A 24,872-nucleotide genomic window follows, 5' to 3' on the forward strand; every position below is an offset into this window, starting at 1 on the left:
AACAGTTGGTGTCTCACACTAATGTGAAGAATATAATTTTCTACAGTCTGTTCCTGGGCATGGTGGGAAATATAATCCTTTGGTCTCTATTTTATTCCCATCTTTTCACAGGAAAACTTCATATCTATGACACAAACACAACAAAACAGCATAGCTTTATATCCTTGTTTGGTACAGCTGACCATAGCTGAACAAGCTGTTGGATGATGGAAAGCAGGATCCCTGGATTAGATGGGAATACAGCATTGCCATCTGCAGTTCTACATAATTTGTAGCTTTGTTATTTCCTAGGTCATTGACAGCTGGATCCCTTACTGAGCCCAGATATACTTTAGGAGCAGGTTTTTAGAGTCAGCTCAACACAACAAAATTGAGTTGCTCCTTTGGAACTGCTTAGTGTTTGTTTTCCCCACAGTTTAGGTTTACAGAAAGAATTTGTGAAAAACAGTTTTTCATGAAAAAATTACCTAATAAACGCTTGTCCACTCCTCCACATTTTTCTGTTCTCAGTAGGAAGAAAGATGGCTGGTGCCTCCTCCCATTTTCTCCCCTAGAAAATTCCACAAAGAACACCCCATAACATGTAGCTTGGTCTTGGCATCCAGCCTGCTGCCTGGAGCCTGGCTTGGGGAGTAGCACTTTACTCACATTCAAAAAAAACAACTTCCTTTTCCTTCCCTAAACCACTGCTTTCCAAAAAAAGCAAGTGAAACCTAAGAAACTGAACCCTTCCCCAAACCCAACCGGAGGGCTGGAACTTCTGGGGGGAATAATATGCCTTTTCTCTCCAATCTGGACTGTTATTAATTCAGAAATGTGTCACTGCACTGTGTCATTAAATGGCATGAAGCCTCTGCACTGCAAGATAAATGGCTTCCAACTTCACTGAAAAAAACCAGTATTTTTAGCATGAGTGACAGGTTTTCCTTGCCACTGCCCACCGTGGAAGGTGTCTGCCCCACTCAGGTGCCCTCAACCACGGGAACCATTGTTTTCATGGGTAGGTGGAATCGTAAAGCAACAGATGCACTCACAAATTTCATTTGCTCATTTGCTTAAGAAACACCTATTCAGAGGATAGAAGGATGAAGGAAGGTGAGGGGAGGTTTTCTGCCTACAACTTCAAAGTAAAATGGAACTGGCTGACACAGCTGTTTTCTACACAAAGAAATTAGGAAACCTGGAAACAGAGGGTCATTTAAGGCAAGGACCAGCGGCTGGTATTTTTCCTCGTCTCCTCCCAAGGAGCTGTTAATCTCATCTCACTTTGAAGAAACCCAAGAAAGTATGTGTGCAGGCTCATGGGAAAGCTGTTCTCTCTTGACAGGGTGGGAGGAAAAGAAAAAAGGTCAAGAACAGAGCATGTTTACCTAAGCCATGTGCTCCAAGCTGTGTGTTGCTGTTGAGTGCAGCTGCTTTCACTCTGAGCTGGCATTTTGTGGTTTTGAATACTAGACCACTAAATAAAATATGGGGTTTTAATACCTTTTTTTTTAAAATATATCCAGTGTGGGCTGCTAAAGTAAACAGCATATTGCACGAGTGCACATTTCATTCATATGAGCAGAAGCTTGAAGCAAAAATGGGAGTGCAATTAGCAACCAGCAGTCAAAGGCCTGGAATACAGCACAACTACAGGCAGATATAAATTTCCTTTTAAAGAAATATACTTGGAGGACGTGTTGCATAATTCTGCAAGCTAAGGAGAACACTGACTCACTGAGTCAATATTTGCTAAATTTGCTGGGCCAAATTCAACTCTTGTTCATGACAGAAAAAGCTTTCAGAGCAAAGAAAGGGCCTGGCCATGAGAGTTACAGGCAACAGCCTCAGGTCCCTGGGCCCTTCTCTTCCTGAGACCATGACCACTGACTACCTTCTTGGGATGGATTTTCCTTCAGCTTCAATGGCTTTAGACAACATGTCCTTTATATTTGATATTCGGTAGACTTTGCCATTAGGAATTGGTGCTTCTGGTAGCTTTTCGCACTCTTTTGACTAGTATTCATAACAGAAAAATACAGGACTGAACAAAGAAATTAATACATGTCCTTTTGAAAAAGAAAGTAAACACACATTTACTAAAGATAAGAAATTAAGATGTGGAAGAAAAGGATGGAAGCACAGACTCATCTTCAGAAACAGATGCAAGCTGAGTTGCTTAACTGTTGCAGCCAGGTTAACAAAAGAGGGGAAAAAGTGAAAGGAAAAGAGTTTTAAAATATGACTTAACAGGGCTTTAAGCAAGGGAGCATGGCCTGCTGGGATGCATGAAAAGCAGATAGTAAGACAATCTAGTGAAGCTGAAAGATTTGCTTTGTGAACTCCTCTGGTATTTCAGCTCTGAGGGAGCAAAACAATGTATTTCCCTGAGGTTTTAAGTCGATCTGGTGTGTGGCCTCTTGAACCACTACAAAATCCTGTTCAGGTTTCACAGTCAGCTAAGAGCAGGGTCTAAGGTAGAAGCAGAAGCAGTCTAGGAGACTTAAAAAAATTCTCAGCGAGTTTGTATTAGTTCTTAATATTTTATATTCTAATATTTGCATGTGTTTTTTTACCTTTAAAGATGTCTATTAATATATTTTATACCTTTTCCTTACCTAGCAGCACACAAGAGTAAGACAACCTACTTTCTCATCTTTCAGAGCTTCACTACCTGCAGGAGGAAGGACAAGCTGGCTCTGCACTGAAGTGCAGATCATGAGAGAAATTTATGTGTTCTCTGCACCTCTTCTTAAAACTGTGTGGGGAAACATATAAAATTGGTGCTGGTGCCTGAAACAACAGGGAGCTTTGATAATCTGACTCCTTTTTCTTCACCTTTCCTTGATCAGCAACAGCAAATTGTGCTCTGTGGACTGAATTCCTCACTGTCTTGCAAATCAAGGGCGTCGTCTGATAACTTGCCCGCATGCTAATTCAGAAAATGCCCAGATAATGGAGGACCTTCTGGTGAATGAATTTACCTAATATCCAGAAAAGTACTCCTTCCTCAGCCTCCTTCCTGAGATATGGGTACATTGGAAAAGCTTAATGAAGGTAGAAAAGAAAAAGGTTAGAGGAAAGAAGAGGGGAAGAAAAATGTCTAAATGTAGTTTTATTTTAGAATGGCAAAACCTCCCTTAGCAGAAATGAACTAAGATAACAGAGGAAGTGCAGTTTCTGGACTGAAGTAGTGTTTTGTGCTACTCCTGAAAGAATTTGGCTTTGTCTTGTCAACTACAAGTGATGGCAGAATGCCAATTCTCTTTTCAACTGGTTGTCTTGAGTATTTGCTGATGTTTCTGAATGAATGTTGATCAAAGGAGCTCAAAATGGATTTAACCTTGTAAATCTACCACTTAACTAAAAATATATTTAATACATTAAAAATTATATTAAAAAATTTGGTCAGCCTGTAACTATTATTCAGCCTGTATTTTCTGTACTTATAATAAGCTACTCAGTTTTTGGAAGATTTTTAATGATAGCATCTAAGCAGGGTTCTTTTTAGAACATATGACTAGTTATAATTAATTCTTCCATAAATAAATTAATCTTAAAAGCACTCCACTATAAAAGCACTGTTAACTTTTTTTTAAGAAAATAATAGCCATCTTCCATACCCAGTGAGGTAGAAGAAAACAATCAATAGATGTGAGTATGAATTGTTTCCAGTCCTTGTACCTACAAAGTCTTCTTCCCCCATGTACTTACCAAAAAGCAACAGGGAAGGACTACACAAATGATCAGATGGATCAGTGTGCATAAAGTAGGCTTCTGGAATTTTCTGGAATTTGCATTCAGCAGAATGTAGAAAAAAAATTGCAGAAATATAAACTAACAAAAATACGAAAAGAGACAAAACCCTGTTGAGTTACATCAATAAATAAATCAAAACCAAACACTTTTGAGATTGTAACTTCTGTCTCCCTTGAGTCTTTAAAACAGATAGCAGAAGCTGTTTGGAAAAGTGCAGCGCACACCTATTTTTTGAGTGTGTGCGGCACACACCTATTTTTCCAGGAACTGTTGAATTCCTGTTTGGTGAGACAATTAGATTAATTTTGTCCCAGATGAGGATAAAAGAATCTTAAAGGTTTTTTTGTAGGCTAACCTGCACCGAATAAATTAGAGTTGAGGGGTTTGAGCACCAAATACTAAAAGATTAAATATTTAGATTTTAACACTTCACTGAAAACAATGTAAACGAGGCTCCACGTCCTGAACTCATCCATGAATTTTTAAAACTGATCTCTGCCTAGAAGTCAGTGCAATCAGAAATAGCTCCTTTTAGAAAATACCCCATAGAATACAAGTCATTTTTGTTGACCTCATTAGTTTAATTCCCCATTCTTTTCTTATTTACTCAGAAGCCACTAGCATGCTCTGGAAATCTGTAGTTGAGAACCATAGGGCTAGACCCGACATCAGCTCAGTTAAAATAAACTTCATTCTGTTATGCTCTATAAGTATCTCTGAAATATAAATACACAAACTATATCTCTACACAGAGGTATAGTTTCCAAAAAAATATTTTGTCCATTACTCTTCCTCCATTTTGGAAAAGGCACTTGCTCTTAAAACCTCCATGCAATTCACAAGAATCAGAGTTCCAGTTAACTCTCGCCACTCTTTTGTCACTGGATTTTTCATTTTATCCAAGGCTGATTGCAGGTCTTGTAAGACGTCCCTGTAACCATCTCCATAATGGGCAGCCCAAGTGTAGAGAAAGTCATATGCAGGTTTCCACATCATCTGAAAATAAAGGGAAAAAAAAAGTGTCAGAAATTTAATTATTCAGAAAAAAAGTAGCTAAATAATTGAAAAGTCATAGAAAAGAAAAGAGAAAATAAGTGTTTAATCACTGGGCATGCTGAAATTCTTTATAAAAAGAGGCGTGTTGATATTAAATCTCCAGTAATCTTAATCACATTATTTCTATGAAACTCTCAAATTCTCAGAGAGGTAAATAATAGATAAATTCTTCATTCAGATGATTATCACCAAGTCAAAATATATCCTTATCTGAAACTATAAGTCAAATAACAAGAATGGAAGGAAAATACTTTTCATCTTTTGCAATGCATATGCCCATGTCTTAGGCTGGGGGTGTGTATTCTATTTGCCATCTGTTAGAGGTGAGGCAGTTATTGTCTGTTGATTGGGCAGTTTTCTTTATCTCTTCCACAACAAATCCTCCCTCCCTGGAGATGGTTTCTATTAGTGGGCCATTGAGTTTCACTGCCTGACTGATAAAATTACATCATCCCATTGTGAGAAGCTCCGCCCCAGGGGAGGAGCCAAGCATTCCTACCCGGATATAGTCTGAGATTTGGAGCACCAGAAACAGCTTTTTCCCCACTGGATTCTAAGAAGAACAGCTTTCTTCTCCACTGGATTCCCAGAGGAGGACCAGGCCCATTTACACCACCACAGGACCCTCAGAGGAAAACTACACCCTTCTACAGGATCACTGCTCCAACAGAACCACATTTATCACTCCAGGAGGACTGCAGCCTCCATTTAATAGGACTGCTACCAACACCCTGACCAACAGAGTGTCAGGTCTTATTCTGACTCTGTCAGTGTTTTTTTCTTTTTTATACTATTGCATCAGTATTTTTAATTTTCCTAGTAAAGAACTGTTCTTCCTATTCCCATATCTTTGCCTGAGAGCCTCTTAATTTCAAAATGATAATAATTTTGAGGGAGGGGATTTATGTTTTCCATTTCAAGGAAGGCTCCTGCCTTCCTTAGCAGACAGCTGTCTTTTCAAACCAAGACAACCCAGCAACAGTTTCCCTATTTGGTTGTGCTTTTGATGGTTACTACCCATTAATCAACATCCTACTGTCCCTCTACTCAGCCTGGAAATTTTAAAATTGCTTTTTACCTTTCAGAAATGTTTTCTGGCAACAGCAGCAGAAACCTTATCTGGCTACTGCCATAAAAGACAATAAAAGATGCTTCTAAAAGTATGTCAGCATCTTTAGGCTAAGGAGAATCTCCAACCTTTATTTTAGATATAGGGGCAACACTGTGGCAAAGGATGAGGGCAAGGCTGAGGTACTTAATGCCTTCCTTGCCTCAGGTTTAAATACCCAGATCAGCTGCTTTCTGGGTATCCATTCTGCTGAGCTGGAAAACAAGGATGGGGAGCAAAATGAAGTCCCTTTAATTAATTTAGATTGGATATTAGGAAAAAATAATTCAGTGAAAGGTAGGTCAGGCTGCTCAGGGAAGTGGTTGAGTCACCATCCCTGGGCATTTTTAAATCACACATAGGTAATAGGGACATTGTTTAGTGGTGGGCTTGACAGTGCTAGATCATCTGACTAGCTGATCTTAGAGGTCTTTTTCAACTGCAATGATTCTGTGATTCTAACATGATTTATCTGTAAACTCTATTTTTAAAAAGCACCCAAACATTCTAAAAGAGGCAAGTCAAAAGCTTTTATAAATTTTAATCAAGATATAAAATTTAATTTTTTTCCTGCAAGAAACAAAAGAAATTAAAAGATTATCAGTGCTTTTATGTTTTTCAAACTACAATTTATTTGGTTTATGCCAAACAAATGGAGCAGATCTATAGCAGGTGTAATTTGTCACTGGTCTAACAACATTAATTAAGTTATAGCAGCATGATTAAGGTACCAAGCTGGACTTTTATGTTTCAAACTGCTGAGTGAATTTGTTCAGCTAACAAACAAAATAATTATTTTTCCAGCTACTGCTTTTCCAAATGTTACTTGGGCAATCAAAATTCTGTTTTCCCTCTCCTTATTGGCAATAAATGTTTTGCAAACAGTAATTGAGTTAACAGTTGCAGGGATGATGCACAAATCCACAAAGAAACCCATGATTCTCCTGAAGGGTTCTGTCATTCACAGCTCTAACAGGAACATACTTATGCATAGCAATAAATGTATCTGGACTGATGACTCCACATTTTTATTTATATAAATACACACACACAAAAGTGATCAGGAAGTTGAGGTTTTTTTAGCATCTTTTCCTCTTTTATAAAAAAAAACAGTTTTTATGGTTGTGAAGGATAATTCTGAAGGAAATTGGTTATTTCCTCAATATTATCTTATTAATTTACAAAGAGTACACAACATCAAGCTTTATTTCTTTAATTTAAGCTTCATTTACTTGATGCCTGGAGGAACTGAGTAGGAGGAGAATTTCTTTGCTCATAGTTCTGAACTCTTCTCCATATTTTTGGGCTATCTTTCAGCCTACCCAATACTGATTTTGTCATTATTTCTGTAAACATTTCTCTCAAATTCTGCTGTCATACTCAAATGGAAAAAAAACCCTTAGACTTACAGCCCCAAAGTCTAATTAGTCTAGTCTAGTCTAAACTTACTGTCTCACAGTCTGATAAGTCTAGTTTCCACCTTGAGTTTAATAAAAAAGTGCCTGATGTCTCAGTGAATTTTCTCATTTTAGGTCTACAGGGGAGAAAGGTATCATCATTTTCCCAAATGAATGGTGCATAATATTTCTTTTAAGCAAGTCTATCTTAAGTCATAACCATAAGGTTACAGAAGGAGAAAAGTACATTGGTGGCAGGTGGGAAGAAGGAGATTGAAGAATTCTTTTGGGGCTTTTTTGGAGAGGCTAAGTTGAAAATAGGAGTTTTTTTAATGTACTACTGTAAATATTATATATTATAACATATTTTAATGAACAAAAGCAGATCACTACTGTTGCGTTTATGTTGGGACCAGAAAGTTTCTGTATTCTTATATTTATCTTGATAGCCAAAGTAACGAACAAGAGAAGCTGGTATTCCCAACAAGAGAAGCTGGTATCTCCTGAAATTCTGTCACTGACTATGCTCTTTCTGGGTCTCTTTCTTCATTTTCTTACATTCCTGTTAAAGCAGGGTATTTAAAGAATGAGGGTACACTTTTCTGTCTTCACTAGAATGTGACAAAACAACGAATAGGAAAAGATGTTATGCTTTGACCTATGCTGAAGATCAGTCTGACTTTGTAATAAGATAATTGGCTGAAATATCCTTTAATAAAAACCTTGGTTTCCTCTAATCATGCACAACTGATTTGTTTGTTTGGTTGGTTGGTTTTTTTTAATCTAAGACAAAATAAAAGAAAGAAAGAAGAAAAAGGAGAATGCAGGGATCAAAAGCTTTACAAACTGGTCACCACTGATGCATAATTAACTCAGCAGTAATCTACACTCTCATCACATTAAACTAGTACTGCAAACACAGCAGTGGTTCTAAGGCAGATTCTTCTCCCCATGCACATACTCTAATGCAATGGGTGAACTGAATTGCATTCAAAATTCCTAAATTGCGTCAAAGCAAAATCTCAGGCAAAACATTAAATCACTGCAGCATCCTGGTCAAGTCTCATCTCAGCTGTGCGCATGAGTTTTCCTTCTTTCCCACTCTCTTTGCTGAGTATGCAATAATGACACCTATGTCCTCAGCAAAGTGATTTGGAATTTACTGATGAAAAATGCTTCATAAGCTATGCACCAATTGTAGGCACCTCAAGTTGCCTCTGTCATTATCTGCAAGAAAATTTCTCCCACCAAGAAAAATATGAAGTTTAAAAGCAGAAGTCTTTATTAACCAATCAATCCTCCTGATGATGGAACAATCTTTGGTGGGGAATGCACTAGTTAATATTTTCATATCATCCTCAATAACTAGTCAAAACTTACTAACCTCCCCCAGCTTTGCTGGGTTTCAGGTTTTAAAGCCAAAAACTACTATCAATTGAAAAGTTAGATGTCAGAAGAAAGCACTGATATCCACTAGAAAGTACTGAAATTTAGGTTAGATTCAGTGAACATTGAGGGTACTGAGTGATCACATGAGACACCAGTGCTAGAAACCTTGTGCTTTGAATTCACACCCATGTGGACAAGCACAATTAAAAAGCTCACCCAAAACCAATAAATCCTCCATAGGCCCAATATAATCTTTGAGAAAAAGACACAGAAATACAGCAAAATTCTGATCTTTGATGTTGAATGTTCTCTGAAAAAAATAGAGAGTACTGTATTGTAAGGTTTTAATTGTGATGAATTTGAACACACTGTTTTGCCAGCAGATATTGTCACTGAAAGGCAGAGAATTTTCTGTATGGTTTGCCATAAAAATCTCTCGAAAACAAATGAGTAGAGTGTATGAGGTAGAAGATAGGTTTCATGGAAAATCAAAACCCATTCAAAGCAAAGTGTTTATATAAAATGTTTCTTAATCTAAAAATAAATAGGCATGATGCTGGAAAAACAGTTATAAGATTGTTTTATTTATACCCTCTGTCAGCAAAGGGGAAACATTCCCAAATAACATGGAGACCAGCAGAGTTGTATATTGTTCATGTCAATAATTCCTTCTTGTAGAAAGCTGGGGGTTTGTTAGCCAAACAGAGAAAGCTTAATAACTAGAACAAAAGTGAAAGAAATCAGACAAGCCACTGCCTAACAGTAAAAAAGACAAAGCCAAGAGAGTAGACATGGGATTGGAAAGGCTGATAATTTTATGAGAAAAAAATTGGAGGAAGGTGCATCCAGACTGAAGTACCCAGAAAAGAAAACAAACTACACAAAATAGATCAAAGAGAAAAACTGGATCTCAGAAGGAAGCTGTGATTACAAACAACAATTATGGAGATAATTTTGTTGAAAAGTGCAGAAAGCACATGAGCAAACATGTATAATTTTGATCAAATATTGATTGGGGAGGGAGGGCAGAGCATTCAAAAGGAATAAGTGGTAGTAGTTCATGATTAGAGCAGAAATATCTTGATAGTTATCACCACGCAAATAAAAACAAGATGACAGATGCACTGGATTCAGACAGTGGAAAGGAAAGGTTTGGCAGGGAATAAATAGAACCAGCTATGGGGAAATAGAAAAAGGAAGAAGAAATTATCTTGAGTAGTTGTGAACCTGTGAATGGGAAATAGCAATTCCTTTGGAACCAAGAGATGAGGGAGAGGGAATGCAGTCTGAATCATGTACAAAACCTGCAATAATCAGGGGATGATGGTCTAGGCAGAGGCAGAGTCAAGCCTGAATGTAAGCTCTCAAGTCAGAACGATCATTCAGCAATGCTCACAAAAAAGGGATTTTCAGAGTTAAAACCAGTCTGGAACCTAGAAGTCATTGGCACATAACTCTGTGGGAAAGAATGGAGCTACTGCATGCTTTGTGTTAGGGGATAGAGGGCAGGAAGTAACCTGCTTGTCCAGGCAGAGGTGTGCCAGGAGCAGAAGCTGACCCTCAGCTCAGAAAAGTGGACAAGGCTCCACCCCAAGTCTTGTGGCACATCTGATATTGCAAGGATGCCACAAGTACCTCCGGTCACCTCAAATGGCACTAGAGATTTCATTATGCACCTAAATTTCTCCTTAGATCTGTATGCACTAAAATAGATCTGAGACGATAAATTGGCTTTTATACAAAGCTCAAACTTCTGTACAAGAAGATACTTTACAAAGGAAAAAAAAAATTATGATGTACCTGACAAACTCAAACTTAAAGCATAGATTTGCCACATTCATACATCAGAAGTAAAATTGGTGTCAGGGCTTCCAACCTCTTCTCATGCTACTTAAGCTAAATGATAAAAAGTGTTACACTGGCACAGAAAAGTATTAGTGATAGAAGTCAGCTTCCTTTTTGTGGACATAGCAAAAGCTGTGCAGAGTGTGATTAGAAGTGGCTCCTGCAAGGACCAGCTGGTCCTCCTCACTGTGTCTGAAATGACAGCAGAGGTGTGAGTGAGGACAAGTGGACAGGACAATAAAAAAGGATTGAACCCAGCCCTGAAGCTCAAGACAGGAGCTGAGACCTTCACTGGACAGTGCAAAAGGAAAGAAGCCTGCAAAACCAGGAAGAAGGAAGGTCCCTGGCTGTGTTTGTGCCCAGGAGGAAATGTGCATGCCCTGTTACACCAGCCCCTTACCTCCATGGCTACTGCTCCATTTTTCCCGTGGTGGGGCACTTCGTAAGCCTCTATTTGCTGCTTTGTGAGGCGGGCTAGCTTCTCTGCAAGCTCCCGCCAGCTCCTGCCAAGCTTGACAGCTGAAGTCAAGATGATGGTGTCCTGGGTAAGACGTGCCACTAATCCCTGGCAATCTATCTTCAAAAGTGCCTGCAACAATGATTTTCATTAGTGATTCTTCACCAGTAATTACAAACAGAACATTTTAATTCAATTTTATAGCACTATTCTGCGTTTCTTCGTAAACAGGAAGACTTTTTTTACTTTTGTGTTCTTACAAATATGTGGGTTTTTTTCCTACAAAATGGTGTTGCCAACACTTTCAGAGGAAAAATGCCCATGAGCTTAAGAAAAAAAAAAATCAAGCTGGCATTCAGCTGCTTCAGCATTCCAGTGTCAAGTGGGTCCTGCCAAGCTTCAAGATCCTGAAAGAAATCATACTTCTCCAACAAAAATATTTGGCAAAAAAAAATTAGTTTCTTAGAAGTATGACATGAGACTTCAACATTTAGTTAGAGCACTATTATACTAAGGTGTGGTCCTTAATCTAGGGCTTTATTTGGAAAATTACACATTGGCCAGCATCTTTTGATTTACTCCTCCCACAGAACTAATAATTTTTTTGACCATTAAGGAGAAATGCAAACATGAAACCATTCCCTCCTCCTTGCCAAAAGAGCATTTAAAGACACTCAAATTAAAATGGTTGAAGGAGTATAACCTTGATATGTAGATACATTGCATTCTTCTTTCTTTATTTGTTTGGATAAGAGCTAGTGGGAAAAATAAATGCTGGGTTTTTTCCTTCTCCTCAATTCACTCCAAAATATTCCACTGAAACTGTTGAGGTTTTCAGGAGAAGATCAAGATCAAAACACAGAAATTTTCCTTGTTTTTTAGATACTGATTTTTACTGACGTATCAAGGATTTCTGCAGAAATCAGACATACGTGTGATTTAATTTTAAAGTATTAACCAATGAAGTCCTCACAGCAAACAATAGAACTTTGGTAGACAGAGTAGCAAGAAACTGACTACAGTGTATTGTACAAAATTCCCCTAAACTGGAGACAAAGTTGTTCAGTTTGTGTTTGCTCTGATAAGCAAGAACCGTATAAAAGACAAAAAAAATGGAGATTTTTTTTAAAAGAAGTAACAGAAAATTCCACCCAAAAATTACATGGATGACATCTAGATTTATATCTAACTTGACAAGGACCTGTATTGGCCCTTCCTAGCAAAAATACATAAATCTCCCAAAACAGGACATTGAGCACCCTGGTCTAGTGAAAGGTGTCCTGCCCATGACAGGGTGGTTGGAATGAGATGATCTTTAAGGTCCCTTCCAACCCAAGCCATTCTATGTTTCTATAAGCTTAACCTAATTATGCCCCACTTTTTGCCTGTTTTGTAATGAACTCTGTTTAACTGTATTCAGTTAAAAGTGTGGACAATTTTCACATTTAGATCCCACTCTCCTTTTTGTAAAGAGATGTGACAGGCTTTGCTATACTTCATATTGGCTCAGTTTTATTCCACAAAGTTTGATGTTCTCTTAAGAATTCTAAGTGGCCACAGCTACCAAAACTTTCTGAATCCTGCTGAAATTTCTGTCAACACTACAAAGGGGTAGACTAGTTTTGAGAAGTAAACTCAGTGGAGGTTTACAGTTAAGGATAGTCAAACAGCATTAGATGAATAGCTACAATGTGAGTTTTTAAACATCCATTTTTGTAATACTTTATTTGCATATCAGAAATTTAATTATCTTCTGTCCCTTAATATGTTGGTCAAATTTTCTGTCAGAGCCAAGGAGAGTATTAAGTGACCATGAATTTCAAACTAATTTGCACACAGATCAGTAAGTAAATTAGGATTGTTAATAGTGCCACTTATTACCTGGAAATAATTATAATAAGCTTTTGATTCCCATTTGGTAGTATTTAGTCACAGAGAAGTTGTCCAATGGCTTACAAATGAGGTCCATGAAAAGACATACTGAAATACTTGCAAAATCCTTCTTAGGCCACTGCAGCATTGACTATGAAGTTGTAAGGTGTGGACAGAAAAATCTTGCCCTCAACATTTGGATCGAGATGTCCCTTTTAATTATATGAAGCTAAGCTAGACATGCAACTTACCACAGACAAATATCTATGTATATATATATCCAGATGTAGACATATAAATATAGACATAAATATAGATAGATATATAGACAGATAGATGACATCTATCTATATCTATGTATGTATAGGGGAATTTCCACAGTATAGTAATGTTACTTAATATTTCACAACAGGAATGTGAATTTCTCAGGAAAGCAATTTACCAAGACAAATGACAAAACATTTTCAATCATGGCTATTTAAAAACCAGAAAAGTCATCTTAGTCAACCTACTAAATGAACACAGTTCATGCAGCATTAATAGAAGACTGTTCAGAATGTATTGATCAAAGTATTATTCTTCATGAGAGTTTGAATGTATTTTCCACCTATTGGTGTCTACAACTTTTAGTAATATATTCAGGTTTATAAAGATCCTGCAAGGATACAGAATCATGTTTTCTTGTTCCTACATTACTAACAGTAATTTCTTGTCAATGCATTTCCAACAAGTCAGTTAGCTCATGCAATACTTACAACAATGAGTTCATAAAGAAATAGTCTTTTTTTTTTGTTAGCATGGCAGTCTTGCTTCATCTTTTTCACAACATGTGCAACTCTTTCTGATTCTTTATCAATATGTGCCTCATTAAAGTCATCCAAAGACATATGTGAGTATCCCAACACCTCAGCTAAAGCTCTCCAGTCATAAACACTCTCTGATACTGTAGACAGAACTATCGAGTAGATATAAGTCAGTTTTTTGAATGGCAATGCAATTTGTTCAACAAGATTCCTGGTTGTTAACTCACTATCAGCAGTGTCCATAGCTTGTTCTTTAGGAATCACTTTAATGTTTTTGCAATGTACAAGACCAATCTTTCTTCTGAGAACTCCCACGTACCACTCTTTCGTTTTAGTTTGTCCAATGGCTTTAACTTTGTCTTCACCAAGCAGTGCTATTGTGTCTCCTTTAAAATATTCCAGCAAATAGTCAATCTTATTCTGACGTAACACAGTTTTCAAGGCCACTCCATAAGTGTTGACACTCAAAGTTTTGTCTTGAAACTTTGGATATTTTATTGTTGGTATCAAAAGCCATGGTGCAGACTTGATTGCCTTGCGGTTTTGTAGGCGCTTTGGCCTATTAATAATTCCACTTAATTTTGGAGCTGGATCAGGAGTCGTAACATGGAACTGTGTTACTTGGCTACTTTTCAAGATTTTAATCTGAACAAGGAAAACAAAGAAATGCATCTCCCTGCATCCAAGCATGGAAAACAGGAATTGTTGGCGGACCATTTCACCAGTTTTCAACTCCTCCTTTTTAATATTTTTGCTTTGATCTTCCATTTTTACTTGAAAGTCTGGATCACAGGATATCAAAGAAATGTTTAGGTCTTGTGGTTTTTCAAGCAGAAATGTATGCTTTCCCCACAGCTGAAACACCACAGGAGGCATACTTTTCCCCCCCTTTTTTATATCACAAATCGTGAGTTTTCCTGGAATGTAGTTGTGACCAAAGACTGTAAAAACTGCCGTAAAAGATGGATGAATGTATTTGGGACCATAAATTCCAACTGAGACTGTTCTATGGACATAGTCCCACACGTTAGTTGCTGGAGGCTGGATTCTGCTTGCTTGTATGGCAATCACTGCATACATCACATGACTCAGGTCCGTTAGCTTTACTTGTATTGTATCTTGATAAATATAGCAATTCTCTAGCTTCTTAAAAGGTCCTTCTTTGTTGAGACTAAAAAAACACACAATATCACTCATAACTTGGCTGAATGGATCGCTCTTCACTTTAGCTGCAACTTTCACTTCTAGGAAAATGGCTTCATTTGTGTTGAGGTTGCTGAGTGTAAGTTCTATCAGAGGACTTACTGTGCTGGACAGCTCATTGTTGCATGACAATGGAGGGTTAAGGATAGCCTTTAAACCTACTTCTTGGAATTCTCCTGGTAATACATGACCCACAGGGACATGAATGTTGATATCTGAGTCAGGTAGCTGTACCGAGCCCCCTTCGTGATTCAGTTTACAAACTACATGAATGTCTGTAGCTTGTGTTTGTGCCCACCCAGGGCTGTGGCTCATGGCTTCCAAATCCAGGCAGGACCGGGTGAGCTGTCGGTGGCTCAGCCAAGCAATCTTGTAGGCTTCACGGTCATTCTGAAGCCATGTCATATCAGAAACTGTAGTTTTTTGAGGTGCTGTGTTGTGAGGATTAAATCTTTGGTTATCAACTATATCCAGGAAGTCAGAGACACTCTTGGATCGTCCAGATCTTCTTGTTGAGGTCTTTCTTAGGAGACAGTCAATATCTAGCTCATCACCTGAGGAATCCAAAGAGTCCCTATTGCTTGAAATTTTAGAGAACAAATAAGGTTTTTCCTTTAAGATAGAAAGACACTTATTATTTTCATTTCTATTGGAAGCAGCTATGTCATGTACAAAAGGGTTGGATCCTGACAGTTCATTCCAGAAAGGATTAGTCTTGGAAACAGATTGTGCATGTTTGAATACACCAGGCCAGTCAATATCCAAATCGAGTTTACTTTCATTGGCATCTGTTTAAAAGAAAAAAAGAAGCATTTTCTGAAGCACCGATACTTGAGATGTTGCATTCATGTCCAACTGATAGTTTGTTAAACTAAGAAGTGACTAAATTTTCCTCCTCAAATACACATAGATAATTTCAGTATTTCTCCTTCAGGTTTTTAAACAGTATCAAAATTGATTTAATTAAGAATCTTACTTAATAGAAAGACTGCTAACAAATTAGTGCTGAATAGCAAATTGGTGTTGAAGGATGTAAAGACACTTCTTTGTGGTGTTGATCTTTATTAACTCATATGATTATTAATTAGCATTGAGTATGATAAATTTCCATAAGATTCAAACCATTATATTCCATTAATCTTTGGCCTCTTACAAAATGGTGTGGACTTCTTTCCTTTGTGTCTGTCTCTTTGCAAAGATTAAACAACTAGTTTCATTTTTCAAACACTGCAGATGGTACAGATAAATGCATTATTTAAGATTCCTTTTCATGCTAGTACATGTGCATTTAATTGATAGCAGCACTCTTACAGTTTGTCTCCATGTGTGTGGAATTTGTTATACTAGCTTTGCATCAGAAAACAATCATTGATATAAATTATGAGACCTTGTACAACTTGAAGGTTGAGAAAATTGTTTGTGTGACTACTAACTTTCTGAGATTGCATTTAAATAGACAAATCCAGGTGCATAAATTATATTTATATATGTTTTCTAATAAAAATCTCATTATTAGTAGAAATAATTATTTTTTCTGAAGAAGAGACATCCTTATATTTTGTATTAAGAATTGTTCAGAGAAGCTGGTTTACAGTTGATTGTGACTCACCCTTCTTGCAATGGAATATCTGCAATTTTTTATGCTAAGGGTTTCTATTACTTCATTTTGCCATTTTTTTCCTATATATAGAGGCTATACTATCCCTTCTTTATATATTCTTGCAAAGAGTTTAAATTTTAGAGGGAAAAGGCATTATGTCTATTTTTTTTCACCATATCTATAGCTTACATTATCACACCTTCCATAGTACTTTCCATTTCCAAGATTATTCTATACTGCTCAAATGCAAGCATGACAGTGCATACAGCCACAAAAAGAAAAAAAAAGAATTAAATGTTCATACTTCTCTTTTTGTTTCCTTTTTCAAAATGTAATAAAAAGCCAAAACCGTGACGTCTTTCCATGGTTCTGGAAAATTCCCAGTTTGGAAGAACCAAGGTGGAATTTACTTGTTTGCCAGGTGCCTATCTACAAAGCTCTAACACTGCTTGACAAGAGCCTTCCCGGTGAGCTGCCAGGGGGATTGAGCCCAGGGGCAGCTCCTTATCCTGGAGCACTTTGTCTTAACCAGGATCACCAGAGGGGCACATGCTGCTCAAGCACCACTGAAAAGTTCTTTTGTCTCTGCCCATAGGCCAAAATCTTTCCTTGTGCTGTGATATTATTACAGTCAGATCAGTATGGCATATTAAAAATATAGATTAATTAAGCCCAAAATAAGCATAAAGGTTTTGTTTGGGTTTTTTTCCCCATCCTAAAGGGCATGTTTCTACAGGAAAAATATAAGCAGAAAACTCTGTCAGAGCCTGAGTCACTAGGACCGACGCTTTCTCATGCCAAGAGCATGAGAAAGCACAACAGCACAATTACTGGGGTGCAGCATGCCAGCAAAGAAATAATTCCTGCTCCATAACTTACACAGCAAGTGTCAGGCTAGCTGTTATATCTGCTACTGGACAAGAAGCTAAGAAAATGCCTATCTTGTAGAGGGCAAAGTTTTCTCAGCTTTGGGGTTAAAATAGCACAGAGATTAAATCAACTTTTCCAAGACTCCGGTTTTTAAATTGAGCTAACCTCAAAATTAACCTGCCTTCATGGTCTTAAAACCCTAAATTAATCTAGTTTGGCTAAGAACTTCCTCCTCTCTTCCCTACCTTGACCCCCAGTAAACTTACTCTAAGTAGTATTTGTTAATGTTACATTAAGGATTTCAACTCTTCCTCCCAGCCTGCCTGACCCAGAGTTTTGCAGAAATAAAGACTTTAGCTGGAGAGCCTTAGTAGAGAAAATAGCAGAAGAGCCATACTGTAGCTGTCTGAGGGTGCCTGGTCATCCACATCAATCAAAGTCCCCTCTGACCGACTTCGTGGAATCTCTCCACTGCTTAGGGAGTCAGTTCCACTACTGGAAGAATTTTCCTCCTAGAAGACAGTCAAGCATATAAAACATCAGCAAGTATGCAATTTGGAAAAGGGGAATCTGTTGAAGAAAAATTGAGCTTGCTCCTGTAGAATGACATGAAAAAAAATTGAAGGTTAGATGATGAGTAAATTTATGAACTTTGCCCAAGAGCATCACAATCATAAGTCTTATGATTGTATGTACATCAAACCCAGCAGATGCTACAGCTGCAGTACAACATGACATCCCAGCCCATAGTGTAATCCAATAACTCACAAATTTAAGTGTCTTGCAATTGGAACTGGGCCAATTATGCAATAGCTTCCACTCAGGTCTTGAATAAAATATTTTTTAAAAAATAAAATAGACATCCTACCTCCCGTTTTCAGGTAAGTTTGAGTAGAATCATTAAGGGAATGGATCTATATCTGTTACTTTCCATGCCAATTAATAGAAAGTATTTTCAACCATTTCTGCTTTATTTTTCTTCTTATATTCCTCTCAGAAAGAAGATCAGGTCAGATTTCCTTCTAGTCAGCTCAAGAATTACTTAAAGTACCATTCCTTAGAGACCACACCATCATAGCAACAGCCTAAGAAAGGATATTCAGGTCTCTTTTCTTCCTTGTTCTGGCTACAAGAAGTTCTGTTTCATTTTGGTGCAGTCCCTTTGAAGTAGGCAACAGAAGGATGAGCTTCTCAAGGTACATTGCCTAATGCTGGAGAAAGCAGGAATTATTGTGTCTCCTATAGAAAGAGGAGTTACAGAAATTTCAAGTGAGCATTTAGAATCCTACATGCTGAAATTGCTGTATCCCAGAAACAGAAGTTAGAGGAAATAAAAGATGAGAGATCTTTTTGGCAGAAAAGTTCTTCAAGCTAGTGCTAAAAAGCAAGACATCATCTAGCAACTTTCCCGGATCCTTTCACACATCCTATATGTAGTGAGATATAAATACAAACAGATACATCATATAAACAGATACATTAAGATATCTGGGGGGAAAATGAGACGAACAAAGAAACAAGGAAGGGGAAGGAAGACAGAAGGAAAAAATCCAGAATTTTCTGGGGTCCGTACATGGGATACAATAGCTTTGTTTGGGACCCTGAAATATTGCAGCCTTGTTACTACCGCAGCAAACATTGCAGTCTAAGTAGATCTGTTTTTATCACTTTTAAAATAAAGAAAAAAAGGATTGAGCCTATATTTGCTGCAGATGTAAGAAAAAGGAATTTTCAGTTCCGGTTCCATTATGGGAAAAGGAAGCATGCTTTATATCCAAGCATTACTGCAGAAAACTGAAGCCAGCTATTTGTTTTCATTGCCCAATGCCATGGTTTGCAATTTTTTCCCTTGCAAGTGTATATTGGTACTTTTTGCTCTTACCACAAGAGATACCTTCAGCTAATGGCAGTCTGTTCAGGTGTTATTTTGTACACAAGCAGCATGCAAGGCTGAGGTCAGGCAAAGCTCAACAGTCACCCAAGTACCTTGAGGGCTGTATAGATTTTCAGGTTCCTTTGTTACCAGAAACCTCTTTTATTTGGCCTTTGGAGTCCTGATTTTAGCAAGTAGGTAAAGCTAGCCTCCAATGCCAATATATTCTGGCTTCTGCTACTACTACCCCAACAGAACAAAACTGGAAACTGAAATGCCTCCTTAGTCCCAACACCATTAATTCCAAGATCTGGTATTTCACATCTGTATAGAGATATCACTGTTTCTTCTGTCTCTGATAAGTGAAAATATTTGATAACATATAGAGACTCCTTCAAAGGAAATCAATTTTGTTTTGCTGCTGCATCTCAAAATGCTGAAAAACTGAACACATTTTATAAACATGCAAGATAATTATCTCTGGCTTCTACATACACACTATGGAGGTTTAATAATTCAAGCATAAGGTATCCATAGTCTAAAATCTCAAAAAATGTACAAAAAGTAAGCCTTTATTTTACAGTACCAGTGTACTTGTTGCCAGCACTAATCTCTGACAGACAATTTGCTGATAATTCACAAGTGAATTTAAGAATGGTTCTTTAAATAGTTAAAACACCTACAATTACTTCAGAAGCTGCATAAAGTGGGAGGGAGAAAATAAGGATGACAAGAGGGCATAAGAGTGCAAATTAATAGGGGCTAAAATAGGAAACTCATGGAGAAGGGAGAAGAGAGTGAGGGAAAGAAAAACAATCTCTTTACACAGGGGGATTATATTGAAATGAGACATGACAACAAGACTGCATGTGGAAGTTTTTTAAACATAATAAGGACTTCTGCAAATAGAATAAACCATTTCCTTAAAGTTCCCTCTGGGAATTTTTCAAAATGTTCATCACTAGCCCGGCATAGAGATAGAAAAGGCAGATACTGAAAAGGAAAACCACTTTCAAAAATAATCCTCCGCCCTCATGAAAGCATTTCTTGGTATGACAGGATGATGAGGGATCCCTTGTGATTGAGGCACGTCTTCAGGCCAGCCAAGCAGAGGATGAGAGAAGGGGGGATATATAAACATTCCTGGGCAAAAGATGACCACATCTGGCCAGCATGTCAAGGGATGTGGGAAACGCTGGGGACAAGCTGTACACACACCCCTGGGTACTGGGCAATGTGCCTCCTGCACTGGGTTACATCAGCTGACACCAGGGTTGGGTCCCACCTCTTCTCTGTTCCAGCCTGAGTGCTGGGAATGACTAAAGACCCAGTTTCTTTCTATGAGACTAAGAAAATAAGAAAAGCAAAGGCTTACCCTTTTCCATGGATACATTCTGTGATAAAATAGCAACCCAAATTAAACTTTTGGTAGCAGAAACCTATTAACTAGGGCCTTACCTGAACAAATTCTGAACAATCACTCACAAGAGAAGTGAGGTGGATGCATATGGGATAAACAGGCATACTGATAAACACTGAAAGGGAAAGGTATGAAAAGCTTTCTCTGCAAACAGAGGGAACTGTGTATAGGGAGAACCAGAGACCAAGCTTTTCATTTGCTGTAGCAACTGAATAAGAAAGATGTAAACTGACAAGTGCTTAATGGTGCAAGGAATTATTTGACTGATGGCACATCAATTCACAGTGGGAAGTCAGGAGGGAGTGAAGAAGTGAAGAGGTTGGAAAGAGATCAGCTGTGGAGGTGACCAGTGAGTGAACCTGAGCGACTGCTGAGAGATGTGGCACTTGTATGAGGGCATGCAACAGTTTGCCAGGTGCCTTCTGCTGAGGATTGCTTGACCCATGAGAGCATGTAACTCAAGACTCAGAGCACTGCAGGCAGCACTGTTACAGAGGAAGAAAAATGCAGTAGATGCCCTAGAGGAAGAAGAAAGTCTTGGGTAGAAAGTTCAGTTTCACAGAAGTCAGGAGACAGATTTGCTGCAGACGGCATTTTTTGCTGCATAAAACGCCTCCAGAAATTTCATCCAGGTTTTACAAAATTCAAGTGCACCTTTTTTTTTCCCAGTCTCACTACCAAAAAAAAAACATATCCTGCTGTGTCTAAAACAGTGGTAATGAAGAAAATAAGAGAAGCCCAAAGGCAAAGACCTTCCCACTGCCTTTGCCTTCAAAAATAAGAAAGAACACATTCCATTGTGTTTTTTAAGTATCAACATCCCAGACCAAAACACTAACAATTTATATTCCATTCTACCTTAATCCTTCTTCAAAAGCAGGTTTTGTTAAGAACAGAGCTCTTCTGTGGCCGTGTCTCCCCATGGATTTCTACATGTTCCCCACACAGACAATGCTACCCTTATTCAAAAAGATCCATGGCCTTTGTGTCAAGGATGAAGTTCATGCATTAGCAGTGACAGAGCACGAAACAGACACAGGTGTTGGTGACATGTTTCATTCCTAAGGCTCACTTTTGGGTTAAATGAGGGAAAATTACTTCCTACTTGTGTGGATTGGGTTGTTAGACTTTCAAGTTTCTTTCTGAAAAAGGAGAAATGTAAGTGCATCATAATGTAAAATAAAATGGTCCTCATCTAACCAAATACTAAGTATACTGAATTATTTAAATTCTATTATACAGAGAGAAGAAAATGAATTCTAAAGAGACAGCAATACACAGAATAGGGAGTGTTTCAGAAGGACTGCCAACAGAAGGACATCAACAAATGTAAACCACTGCCCTTTCTCAGCAGACTAATATATTTTTGAGTAAACATTAGCTACAGTAATAAGCCATATTTTAACTGTCCCTTGGCTCTTGAGGCCTAGAACAGCTTTTGGCAGCTCAGAGTTTAATGAAAGGCTCTTGGACCCAAGTTACAAATCTTTGATGACAGAGCTGTACTGTAGGCAGTGGCAGTACAGCATAGCAAATGGAACATTCAGCTGAAGTGAGGGAGCCTTTGACTTATTTTAGCCTGCTGCATGTGAGGCAATCAAGGAAATGTGTCTGTATCTCGCTTATAGCAGAGATAAAATTGGCTTTTAATATTCAACAGAAACATTAATTTAGTATGACCCAATATCTTGCCATTTTGGCTGTAATTATAGAAAGGAATTTTCAATAGATATATCTACTAGTTTACTCTGTTGTTAAACAGCTGCCAAGTTTGGTACCTACTTTTTTGATGTTCTGAAAATTTATCAACCTGTGGGAACAGGAGAGCCATTCACACTGAAGCCAGGGCTTAGACTTTCTGCAGACCCAACATTTGTCTACATGGCTGCTTGGAACTGACAAAATCTCTCTTATAATGCCTCACCTGAGCTGGAGCTAAAGGGTGGTACTCTCAGCACAACAAAAATAGGAATTGAAGTGGGTCATCCTCTCAGTACATTTCCACTATTTTGCAGGTGGGTTTTTATAGGCTCTGCTCAAGTCTGCACAATCCAGAACTGACTGCTTTTCAGCCTGTTTGGGGAACACTATGCAAACAAAAATAGCTATATTCTACACACGCCCTCCACAAGGCAAGTATCCTTCCCTTCCACACATCTACACTTCTAAAACTGCTTGTTATAAGCATAAGTGGTAGAGTGTTTATTTTCAGTTATAAACCACACATTTGGGAATATTGCTTTCCAAAAGCCTCAGAATGTGTAGTCAAGTTTGGATGTTATCTTTTAGATTTTAGTTACCACTCTCAAATACTCCACTGTTTCACTCAGGCCTCAGGAAAAAAGAAACTTGTTGCATTCTACTTCTTAATAACTTCTTCCAGAACAGGGAAGGGAAAATAAAGATATCACTAACAAATTACCTTTGCACTATGAAACTGCAGTATTTTTTCTTTTTCATGAAGAGAGAAAACATTGCAAGTTTATTAGCCTAATTCTTCTATGGATGTCCTTACACCTATAAAAACAATAGTCCTTACACCTATGAAAACAATAGTGAAAAATCACACTGAATTCTCACTTAGTGTGTATACTTGTACATGCTTTGGAAGCACAGTGAGTTTCTTCACTTTTGGAGGTTCTGTGAAACAACTTTTGGCTCACAGAGATTAAAATACTACAAGTATTGTAATGTTGAACTACTGACTGAAGCCAACAGCTGTTCCTTCAAAGTGGATATTGAAAGTACTCTGTAAGGAACACCTATAATTTAGAAGTTTCATTACAAAATAAAATTTCCATTTCTAGGTGCCACAAATGTTTCAGTGACACCATAACTCATGCATTAAACATAGCAGAGCAAGGCAAAGTCTATCTACCACATTATGCCTGTGAACCAGAGCCCTGCTGCTTTTCCTTAAGTACTTTTAATGTTGCTAGGATGACACAGAAACCTCAGCTATCAAAAATTTTAATCAACCTAGAGAAGTGGGAGCTACCAGGATTCTTAAAATCTCTGTTAGCTATTTAGATCCCTGTGAACTATAGCTGTGATCACAGGTTTTTAAGTACATGATACCTCCAAAGTACTCTATATTTCATTACCCTGATTTCTTCTTCTCTTTCCACTCAGCCAGACTTTTTCTCACATCCAGGCTGCTTGCAGGAATCACGCTGGGTCTCTGACTGAGCAGCTTGCCTGTCAGTGGCAAGTGGAGACATCTGCCCACTAGCAGGGCTTAGAGCGCGCTCCCAGCCCTGCACAGTGTTCATTATGTCCTGCCCTGGGAAAGGCTCATGTCTGAGCCTGTCTGCTGGTGCCACAAGTCAGCTTTGGGCTGAGGTCTTTGAGGGCAGGAAGCAGTGGTGGGGGACAGAAGTAGTGGTAGCATAAGATGAAATCCTTTTCATGCCTCAGAGTCACTGGGGCATGACCAAAAAGGAAAAAAAAGCATCCTTCCTCTGTCCCAAATACTTGATTCTGGCAACACTCTTCCAGATTTTTCCAGTTATGTATAGAAAATAGCACATCTACTATCCAGCCAGAAAGCAAGCAAAGGATCCACTTTCCAGATAATCAAACTCAGGTCAAGTCGTGAAGTAGTTCTTCAGTTCTTCCATAGAAATTGTCAATCAGGCACTTCTGAGTTACATGTTTCATAGAAATAATTGCTTTTAAATTTAAGGACTGAGCACAGGCAGGGAAGAAATCCCTCCTGACTTTCAAAATTTGAACATCTCATCTGACCCAGTGATGTGATAAAAAGATCCTGCAAAAGCTGTGCTCTCTTCACAGCATCAGGGTAAAGCAGAATGCATTAAGGAAACCACCCACAGAGAAAGACCAGTGTTTTAGTTGCTCATTAGCTCTTAAAGCTCTTGAAATTATTACTGTAATTAATATTAACAGCAGACTTTGAGCACCCAAATAATCTGGATATGTTGCAAATACGTAGGATGGTTTTTCTGCAACTTCAGTCTAGGAATGTTATGACAAAGTGATGTGGGTGACACTGTGTCAGGATCCAGTCTTGAACATCCAACTGTGGAACTAAATTGCCTGTCAGTGTGCTGCCTGGATAGTGACACTTTATTTTGGACAGGTGTAGATTAAAGATGCATGAGCCAAATATGCAATAAGAGCTTTGCAGGAAATTGAACCTGATATCCAGGCATATAAAAGGTGCCTTTAGGCTTCTGGTGTCCTCGTTTCAGCAAACTGAGGTGAGTGCACGAAGA

The 24,872-nt window shown here is 38.1% G+C and overlaps 1 protein-coding gene across 1 annotated transcript in view; it reads right to left on the minus strand.

Annotated features, from left to right (window-relative positions):
* Nucleotides 1-1,690: 1,690 nt before the first annotated feature.
* Nucleotides 1,691-24,872, minus strand: part of MACC1 (MET transcriptional regulator MACC1) — a 35,948-nt gene continuing 12,766 nt past the window's right edge. The window contains exons 2-5 of the mRNA XM_058814053.1: nucleotides 17,739-17,853; nucleotides 13,621-15,659; nucleotides 10,937-11,125; nucleotides 1,691-4,737 (exon numbers count right to left, since the gene is read on the minus strand). Of these exons, the coding sequence (XP_058670036.1) occupies nucleotides 4,525-4,737; nucleotides 10,937-11,125; nucleotides 13,621-15,659; nucleotides 17,739-17,853 (2,556 nt within the window). The 3' untranslated portion in view covers nucleotides 1,691-4,524. The remainder of the gene's footprint in view (nucleotides 4,738-10,936; nucleotides 11,126-13,620; nucleotides 15,660-17,738; nucleotides 17,854-24,872) is intronic.

This window comes from Ammospiza caudacuta, chromosome 1 (assembly GCF_027887145.1).
Source record: "Ammospiza caudacuta isolate bAmmCau1 chromosome 1, bAmmCau1.pri, whole genome shotgun sequence".
In the NCBI taxonomy this organism is placed as follows: Eukaryota; Metazoa; Chordata; class Aves; order Passeriformes; family Passerellidae; genus Ammospiza; species Ammospiza caudacuta.